The sequence below is a fragment of the Nothobranchius furzeri genome, chromosome 1 (assembly GCF_043380555.1).
Source record: "Nothobranchius furzeri strain GRZ-AD chromosome 1, NfurGRZ-RIMD1, whole genome shotgun sequence".
NCBI classification, from domain to species: domain Eukaryota; kingdom Metazoa; phylum Chordata; class Actinopteri; order Cyprinodontiformes; family Nothobranchiidae; genus Nothobranchius; species Nothobranchius furzeri.
Window position 1 is genome coordinate 39654048 of NC_091741.1, and position 10329 is coordinate 39664376.

General features: G+C 43.8%; 1 protein-coding gene across 1 annotated transcript; it reads right to left on the minus strand.

Moving 5' to 3' along the window:
- Positions 1-1578: 1578 nt before the first annotated feature.
- On the minus strand, positions 1579-3361 carry pmch (pro-melanin-concentrating hormone). The gene is made up of 3 exons (XM_070554050.1): positions 3044-3361; positions 1854-1983; positions 1579-1723 (listed from the first exon to the last, which is right to left on the minus strand). Exons 1-3 carry the CDS (start codon positions 3287-3289, stop codon positions 1680-1682), a joined length of 420 nt encoding a protein of 139 aa, XP_070410151.1. The 5' UTR covers positions 3290-3361; the 3' UTR covers positions 1579-1679.
- Positions 3362-10329: the final 6968 nt, after the last annotated feature.

Sequence of the window (10329 nt, forward strand, 5' to 3'; positions counted from 1 at the left end):
ATTTATGGGGCTCTATAGGATGAGGGGCAAGCGCAACAAAAACAAAAGTGACACTGTTTCCTACATTATTCCACTTTTTTGGAATTCTAAAACAGTCATAATTCCGAGGAAGCTCCGGATTGCAGCTTTAACGTCTCTTTTCATGAACTGCATATAAAAGATGGAAATTAAGCAGAAATACAAGAGAATGAAAAGTGCCGTCTAGGTCACTAATGTTTTGCTTTGGCTTAATATTTAGACCTACAACATTATTAGTTGGTATTTAGTCTTCTTTGAGCCAACTTTACATACTGAAATACATTATCCCAATCACCAGTTCTGTTATATAAGATAGAAGTTAGTTAAAAGGACTTCATGGACTTTTTAATTTTTATGCTCGTGATTGCCCCCTCAGGCCAAAAGCGTAACAGCAGCTTCAATAGTAGGCTCGTGCACGAGGCGCACATGCTGTACGTGCACACTCTTTAACAAAAATAACAGCTGACAGTCCCGTGTGTGTGTGTGGGTGTGTGTGGCCCGGAGGACAGAGGACAGGAGAACGCGCAGCTAATTAATTAAATAATTTGGTTCTGTACCTTTCTCTTCAGCACAGCCGACAAAGGTTTATGATGGGTCAGTCCTCCTGCATGCTCAGATCATTCCCTTCCCTTGCTTGAAAAATGGTTCCAAAATGAAAGTTGAACCCGCATTTTTTTATCTGTGAATTCAATGCCATTCGGCGAGTCTCCAATAAAAATGTGGGCATCTTACTGTAAAAAAATATACCATTAATGTAAAAAAGAAACTATGTTCACACCCAGAATCAAACCCAGGTCCTCTGCATGGGAGTCAGCCATCTTACAAGGTGAGCAACACTCTAGCAACATTCATAGTATCTAACTTTTATATCCTTGATGACACGTGAAACGTCAAACCAAAGAACGGTTCAAAGTGAAAATGTCTATTTTGTTGCTAATTTGCAGGAAATATCTAGAAGAAAGTTCTACAGAAAGTAGCTAAGGGTCCTCAGAAATGTAGCTAGCTTTGTCACTAGGCGTTAGGAACAGCGACAAAGTGGCACTACCTCTCTCTCTGCTGCTAAAGCTACGGATAGCAAATGCTACGGGCGATGCCTGAGCGTGAACGCGCATGAAGCAGCCTGCTCGACCCGAGCATCTCTCTTTTTCTGTGATTTTACAGAAAAACAGGCAATCACAGTAAAAATGCCAGGGCTCATTCTACAGGACCAGGGCATTGCAGGAGAATGTATGAAGAAGACATTTATTATTTCTATACATGTTTTGGCTGTCAAATTTCCATAATGCCTCTTTAATTAGTAAATTTCAATGTCAATTCTTTAGCTTATTTTTGGGCAAGATGGGAAAAAAAAGTCTCATCTTTTGGATATAAACTTTGACTTTTCTCTAACTCGTCAATCCTGACTCATACATTTAATTTTCCTACATCATAGTGAGTCTTACGTCTAGTAGCAGGGAGGATGTGAGGAAGCTGAACAAACCAAGAGTCCATATTTCATCACTGCACTTTATTCCTACATTATACCAGGTGGTGAAGTTTTTATTGAATTATAATGTAGGCTTCATGTTTAATAAACCTTTATTTGTTTAAGTTTTTGCACAAGGAGACGCTTTTCAGAGAAACAGATCATCGATGTCTTCGAGAAGGAGAAGCTCCCGTGCCTACCAGCATGGTCTGTACACTCGTCCGATCATACACCGCAGCACTGCAGAAATAATGGAAGGAATTGGTGCAAACAGTGAATTTATAAACACCTGGAAATCTGAAATGATGGACACAGAAAAGTGAAAAGTTTTAAAACAATTTATTAGAAGCAGGACTTTTATAATACTTACTGTCAAGGTCTTTATCTCGCTGATCTATCTTCAGTGGGAGCTCTCCAGGAGGGTGGCTCAAGCCTCTCTCTGAGAGCCGAGGTACGCTGCGGGTGAAGGCCGAGTTCAGCTCACGAACACCGTGTCCTCTCTGAAACGTATTAACCAGTCATCACATTTTCAGATCACATTCATTCTTATTTCTGCACCACGTGAAATTTGGGTTGTTAACTTCCAGAAACAGCTTTTAAAGTTGGAACTTTAGGTGCAGGTGTCGTGTCCGACTTCACTGGCTGAGCCAAGACACAGGAACTCCCCGCGGGACAAACGTGTTCATTCATAGCTCTGGTTCACCCAGGTGTCTTCGTTGTCTCCCGTCTTTGTTCCCAGTCACCGTTAGAGACATCCGCCATGTTAATGACACACTGGAGACACGCTCGAAAGGTACATTGCAGCCAGAACTTTGGTGGGAACACTGATGCATCATAATTCCTCCCACCGTGACTTAAAAAATCTTAATAGACTTGTGATCGTTTGACTTTTTTAGGTAATGGCATTCCCCAGTTTTCCAGCGCTGCTGTAAAATCATTTTATAGAAGTGTGTGTAAAACACTGGCTTCACAGTAGATGAGAGAATTGAAACGGGTCACAGAGCTGAGATAATGTGCTCTGTGTTGCTGAACGATGGACAGAGTTGCATGAAATGTCACAATGAATGGTTAAGATGCACTGCTGTCTTTAAATGGTGGCGACGGTGGCACAGGAGTTAAGTGCTCGCCCCGTAATCGGAAGGCTGCAGGTTCGAGTCCCACTCAGTCTGTCGCTGTCGTGTCCTTGGGCAAGACACTTAACCCACGTTGCCTGCTGGTGGTGGTCGGAGGGACCGGTGGCGCCAGTGCTCGGCAGCCTCGCCTCTGTCAGTGCGCCCCAGGGCAGCTGTGGCTACATCGTAGCTCATCCCCACCGGCAAGTGAATGTGTGTGTGAATGGGTGAATGACTGATTGTGTTGTAAAGTGCCTTGGGGGGTCCCAGGACTCTAGAAAGCGCTATATAAAATAAAGGCCATTTACCATTTTACCATTTAAAAATGTCCATACAGAGTTTCTCTAACCTGACAAACGAGGGCGAAGAGCTAGAACTGTTGAAAACCTACGGTAGACCAAAAGAAGTTACATTTGCAGCTCAAACATTAGAAAGTTGTAAGACTTACTGGTATAATGATGACTTTTGGAATCCCATCATCCTTCATGCTGTTGTCCAGCATCAGACTCCGTCTGTACATGGAGGGGCCCACAGCAGGCTCAGTCAGGGTCTCGTCACCAAGAATCTGGTCCATAACCTCCTGTTCTGGAGCGCCGTCTTCAACTTTAGCGGAAGGCACGGCCATGATTACCGAGAGCCTGTTCAGCTCTGAGAACACTGCTACGGCGAGCAGTATTGAGCAGACGGACATCATCGTAACCCAGAGTTGGCTCTAAATCATCGGATCTCGTCTCACCCTGACTGCTGCGTTTCAGCTGCTTTATAAGCTGAAACGAAATAACTCATCGACCTCTTAATGTTAAAGGTCACAGGAAGTTTAAAGGTGACTCGAAATGCGCTTCGATGTTATTAACGTGGAGTGGTTTAAGAAGGGGAAATATGGCGGGGTGCTAATCCATTCCCATCAGATTGGGGTCATGAAGGTCACAGGGCACAAATTAATATTATATTTATCATCTTTTTTAAGCTCTGCTGGCTGAAATGAATTCAGCAGGAGGTGAGAGGGAGAGGCTCACTGAGCCGTCATCACACCTCCAGCTGAGGGTACCAAACATGATGGAAGAGCATTTATTTACCAAGGCAGACGGCTTCCTGAACAGCCTCTGATCTGAGAAACAATGCTTCAGGATTGATGAGTTAACAGCTAGTCTGATTGCAACCCTAAGTGTAATGCTCCAAATCCAACTTTCGCTTTTTCTCAAGAGTAAAATGGATTTACAGAATAGCAACAACGTCTTGTCACGATGTTTTGGCGGAGGTAGATACTAAACTCTCAGCCCTTTTAACGCATGATCAATACCAATCTGTAGTTTATGAACCCACTTTATTTAATTACATTTGACTGAAACTCCATTCTTTTAAAGAGCAAGTCACCCCCTACCAGAGTCTTACTCAACTCCCACTTCCTGTTTGAAAAATGCAACAAATGCTGTTGCCTAGCAGACCGAGAGGGCGGAGCCGCTAACAAATACACACACAGACTCACAACGACATTGTGACATCATATGGTACCAGCTAACGTTCTAGGGTACCCCTTAGCCAATAGCGATGGCAGATTTAAATTCAAATGCAGTGCAGAGTTTTTACCTGACAACGGCACAACACTGACAGTTTTAGGCAGAATATTTCAATTTTAACAAAAATGCACTAAAGTGGTAAACTATTGACGACACGTGTCTCTGCAGCACGATTAGACACGTATTTATATAGTTTATCAGGAGAAAAAAGGCTGATTTGGAGGTGACTTGCTCTTGAAGTATTTGTCAGATATGACTAATTACGCAGTATTTTAATTAAGTCCATTAATCCCAGGGATGATAATGTCTCCCTGGCAACAGAGCACAAATATTCTGATACAATGACACAGAAAGAAGAGCAGAGCTAAAGCTCGACACTGATTCATTCTCTCACAACACTTTGGATTTTTTTATATTAAAATGTTTAAAACATATTTTTTAATAAATCAGGCCACTACTATAATCATACAGGTATTTATAGGCATTAATATCCTCATCACTAGCTAAATGTTGCACTTAAAGGTTGAATATGGAACAATTTAATAAGAAGCTACATTTACAAAATAATGCCTGCACAGGGCGTTTAGAGGTGAGCAGGATGAAGGTACAGTTTTCCTTTAAAAGCTACATTTGAATTTTTAAAAACATCTATTTATTTTGATGGGCACAACACTGGGTTTATGTTTACACCTACCAGCCAATAAAGGTCACCGTTGTGGGTTGCCAAATATGGGAAACAGTATGCTCAGCACAGCGAGGCTGGTCCTGTGGAAAATGGTTGACTCGGCAAGTCACGGAGCTGCTTCTGAGCCCAGAAGATGTTCTAATGTTAAACTTATTATTAGAAATTAGTCCTTACTCTGTATGATTGGTCACTGGACATGGTGCTGGCTGGTCACTTCATCCATTGGCAGCAAACCTGGTATCCCGGCGGCTGGAAATCTTGTTTTCTTGTTGCAACTACAACCTCCACACACTAGGTGTCGCTGTGGTGTTCATGGTCCATATTCAACATTTACGTTTCATGATGGCGGTGTTTATTTATTTTTTATGAAATAGTGTTGCGCTGTGTATTTCTAAAATCTGAGTTGTCTTTTAGATTGCTGCAACACTTTGGCCAGCCTAGCCGTTAGCTCATCAGTCTGGACAAATGTAAACTTCATTCCTACAGAGGCCATTCAGGAAGCAGGTGCGATGGTTGTTATTTACAATCAAAACGGCCAAATTAGCCACCTAAATTTGAATTTTAATGCTCTAAACTTGTTAGTTTCTACAATCAAGTGTTTAGATTTTTTTTATTGCAAAGCAAAAAAGACAAAAGTGCCGACCGTCAGCTGATGGTGGAAAGGCAGAGGCAAGAGAAAACGTTGACACAGCTCCTCGTGGGCTTGTTCCCAGCTCAAAGGGCTTACCTTATTAACATCAGAGAAGCCGTCGGAGGAATGGAGAAGCAGGGCATGAATAATAACTCTGGATCTCAGCTGAAGTGATTTTACTTGGAGCGGTCAGCCCTTTATTTTGTAAGTATTATTGTTGGAGGGTGAGAACTTGTACCGAGGAGCTGAACTTGTCCGCGGGGCCACAGCCGTTCCAGCAGCAGCACAACTCAACCTCAGCCCGAGCTCCTCTCTCTTTCTCTGTTGTTTTAATCTTCACTGCTCCTTCTTTCTCTTAGATAAAGCTGCCCTCATTTTAACCAGATTTATTTTTCAAACAGGCTGAATTTATGAACTTCAAATGGAACGCAAAAGCAGGAAATGGACCAAAAGATCCTGTGAACTTTGCTCTGATGGGAAAGTCTTTATCTGGTGTTGGTCAGATCCTGATTTCCAGGAAGTCATCACCGTACGTTTCACAAAACTGTTGACGAATCGCAGTAGTTGGAACCGCAACAAGAACAGCCTCAGGTACAGCTGCTTGCATCACTGGTCATCGCTGGCGTTTCCATCACTCTGGCTATGGCGTACAGAGGCCTGAGACGTCTGAGCTTGATGACATCAGCAGCGGCGGCGTTTCGCGATTGTTTTAGGTCCAACGTGTCGTTTCCTAGTCCCGTATTAACACGCTGCCTTTCATCACAGGCTCTCATCCTCTGATGAAAAACAGAACCAGAGAGAAGACAAACAGTGAGAAGCTCCAGGGCCAAGGAAATGTGATGCTCCACGCAGGACGCTTCACATGTGTGTGTTTGTGTGTCGGGAGCTGAGCCAGAGGTTGGCGTTCCGAGTCCAGCTAAGATGCGGGCGCAAGGATGGATTTTTTTTTTAATCTTTTGGGTTTTTTTTCTCACTAAGTGAACAGACCATGGTTTCCTGGAACAATGCAGCTGATGAGAGTCTCTCCAAGGAAAATAAGGCTCTGACATCATGGGTTCTTAAAGCGCACAGCTGAGCCAACACTCTCCCGCTATAATCAAGTCCCAGTGAATTTCCACTGTCGACTGAAACTGAGAAAGAGGGAGAATCTCCAAACTTTCATCTAGCTGCCGATATTCTGGTAGCGCCGTGCACTTGCTTCACATCTGGCCTCGTTTCACCGCTTGTAAATTGGTCACGTTCGGCTCGTTAAAAGACCAGATCGATTGAGGGATGTTCGCGGGATTAGAGACAACAAAACGCTGAGCTGACAAGAGCAAAAAAAAAAAAAAGTTCCAAGTCAGCAAAAGTGTCGGCCACTGGAAAAGAAACGAATGGCTGAAGACTGATGAGGCCTTACAAGTTCTTTTTTCTTCTTCCCCTGAAACAACCAGCAGTAAGTAGTGAAATTGGTGAGTGTAGTAAAACAGACCACAAGGTCACTGAAAAGACAATTGTGTGCTTAAGATGAGGAGTTGAAGAGTGTGGAGGGATCGTGTTTCGGAACTCAGGCCAGAGTCCGTGTCCTCAGATGCACTGGATCCCAGATCAATGGGAAGGAAGGGAAAACGTTCTTTCCAGAACCATCCTGGTTCTTGAGGTTATTCAAACATTTTCTGTGGTTCGCTCTCTGGTCTCGCTAGGCTACACGAAATGAGCACATTCAAATGGGATAAACAAATATTCTCTGCAGCATATAAGTAATTGCAGATCTGTGCACGTTACTTATTGGCTTACTGTAATAATTTTGGCACGGATTTACTTCAACTCCGAGTCGTGCAAGCTTGCATCTTGCTACTGGATCATTAGGGTGAGAAAATTGATTCCGTATTAGCGCCCCGGAGGGATGAAATAACATCCAGGATGGCCTCGGTGACCCGGACCTCGCCGACCTCCTCTGTGCTCCACATTCTGATCTCTGCCGTCTGCTGGGCGTCAGCCAGAGAACCAATTTGTCAGCCTGTCCTTGTGCATGCATCCGCTCTGAAAAGTGCTGACGGCGACCAGGGCGGAGATAGACTCCGTCACTGTGAGCATCTTCCAAAGAGCTGAACGTGCAGCTCTGTCCTGAAGGAGAACCACACCCCTTTGTGTTTGCGTTGGCGGACCCCACCGCCTCTTAGGAAGTATCACGTTGTTTTCCAGTGCAGCGAGTGCGGTCAGCTTCGCCGCGGCTAGAGTTACAGCGTTAGCCAACATGTCTTAAAGGATTTAAGGGGGACAAACTTCTACTTTGTAATTATCTGCTGTTTATGTGTCTGAATCCACAGGGTTCCTAACAAAGTCTGTTAAGTTTAGCGTGTGCATGCACTCGCTGAATAAAAGCACTCTCCAGACATTTCTGTGATGTTGTCAAGTGGTTTATTTCAGCAGGAATGGTGAACAGGTTGTCAGTATGTTTTCTTTTCCTACAGAAGGCAATCAAGCACCATAAACAACAGCGCTGTAATCAAACGGTTTCTTGGACAGTGATTTTAAAGGAAATATATTTACTCATTAAACACTGCAGGGAGTTGTGGATGAGTCGCACTCCCACATCCTGCACACTTCATTGATTATTTCATACAACTGACAAGCTGAAATGCTCGAGTGTGTCCAAGGCAGATGATTTTTTCGTGTATTTTTTTTAGCATCACCTTCTTAAAATATACCCCGAGAGGCTTCCGTCTGGTTCACTTTCCACTGAGACAAGCTGTAATTCTAGTTGTAGAGGGTGCATGGAAGATGCAGTGCAGCTGAGACAAGAATGGAATCATGCAATATTTTATGAATGGGTGTTTGACAAGAGGCTAATGCTGGGTGATAATTAAAAAGTCTTTGGTTTGTACTGGATATCCAACACATTCTCACTCCCAGCGCGTCAAAAACAGACGCTTGGTCAGCCACCCTCCGTCTCAGACCCCTGATGCCAAATGTGCCCTTTTTCGTTACTTATGTACGAAAAGGGGTTTTTCCCTTTTGTAACTGCAGATCCCAATGCAGCGTAAAACTGACGTGATGGCATATCCGCTGATGCGGCACCGAACCAGCTCATTTAACCGCACCTAAACCTTAACGTTTCGCTATTTATAACCTTCCCCTCTCCCTCATCCTAACCTTAACCCTCTTGCTACCTAAAACGTTACTCTCACTGTGATCAAGCGTTTGGTTCCCATGCATTCTGACTGTGAATTTCCGTATTTGCCGCCCAAGGGGAACGTTAGAACATACCATCTGGCGAGGGGGAGGTTACAAATACCCTCTACTTTTAACCTCCACCTTGGTAGTTGAAACCTCCCCCTCGCGTTGGCTCGGTCCAAACCCGACCAATGACGAGGCGGCTCCCGCCATTCGCTTCATAGAGCCGACTTTTACAGCGACCGACACATCACTAATGTGTTCGCTAGCAAGATGGTTAAGCTTGGTTTATGCTTGACGCGTCCGCGAGGTTCGCACGGCTAAATTGCGTCATTTTAACAACCACGCCCCTCCACCGCGCCTCTGCACGGCCCAAACTTTCCGCACCGCGCACCTAGGAAATTTTCTAACCACGCAGACAGTCAGACGTGGAAAAACATGGCGGACTGGCAAGAACTAGCATGGCAGAGGTTCGTAAATACAGACATTTGTATGATTCAGCTCTCAGAGATCACTGTGATCAACATGTTGTTAATAATTCTTGGAGAGAAATAGCTCGCACTGTCAGAAAAGACGAGGACGCTGTTAAAAATGCTGAAATGCCATGTTGTAAACAGTAATTTTTACTTCTACTATGGTGTAGTATTGGATGCATGCCGTAGAGCTCCATGCTGCCCCCTACAGTTTGGGAGAATATTGGCTCACCGCAGGGACAAGCCACATGAACCATAAACGCTGCGAGTTGTGAAGTACGTTCATCCACGAGCCGCATCACCAAGCGGAAAGTAAATGCGTCAAGCATAAACCAAGCCTTAAGGTTAGGATAGGGGTGAGGGGAAGGTTTAATAAGAGGATAAGGTTAGGGTGAGGTACAATGAGCTTGTTTGGTGCCCTGGCTGTGGACATCCCATCGCGTTGGTGTAACGCTGCATTGGGATCTGCAGTCAGAAAAGGGAAAAAAAACCTTTTCGCACATAAGTAACGTAAAAGGGCACTTTTGGCGTCAGGGGTCTGAGGCGGAGGGTGTGTGACCAAGCGTTTGTTTTTGACGTGCTGGGAGCGAGAATGTTTTGGAATATCTGGACTGGGAGGGATACTCTCCTACCGTTCCTTCTCATTGATTTCAAGCGACAAAAAAACAACTTAATGTTCAAAAGTAGGGCTCACACCATCGATGAGATGCACGCTGTGTGCTGTATGCATGGCGGTAAAAGTTAACTAGGGATCACTCAAAGCTAGCTCCAATGCTAAAGGTGTGTACAGGCATGAGCTGTGTGGAGGGGGAGTGCTGCAGGCGCGTCCCTGCTCCTGAACTTCAAAATCTGACTTTTATAAAAAGCTAATGTTTTGGGGGGAAATTTAAATCAAAATACTGGTTTACTCTTAAAATGAGACCATGTAACTGTTGTTAGGTGACAAAGAAACAAGAAGATTGTGCTGGAAGAAAAATTTGGCATCACATATTTTGATTTAAAAAAAAAAGCCTGAAAATATATTTAACCATGATGTTTTCCCAAATCGTATCAGAGTTTAAACTTAACCAGATGATTAAATTGTTGTAAAAAAAAAAGATGTCAATGTAATGGTCCTGGACAGAAAAAAAAATGAAATCAAAAACACCACATTTTGTTGTTTGGTAGCAGCTTATTTATGCTCATGTTTTATCTTTAAGTCCATCACCAGCAAATGGCCAGCAAAATAGTCATTTACATGTTTTGTTTGTTAATTATGGATTTGGAGGCCAA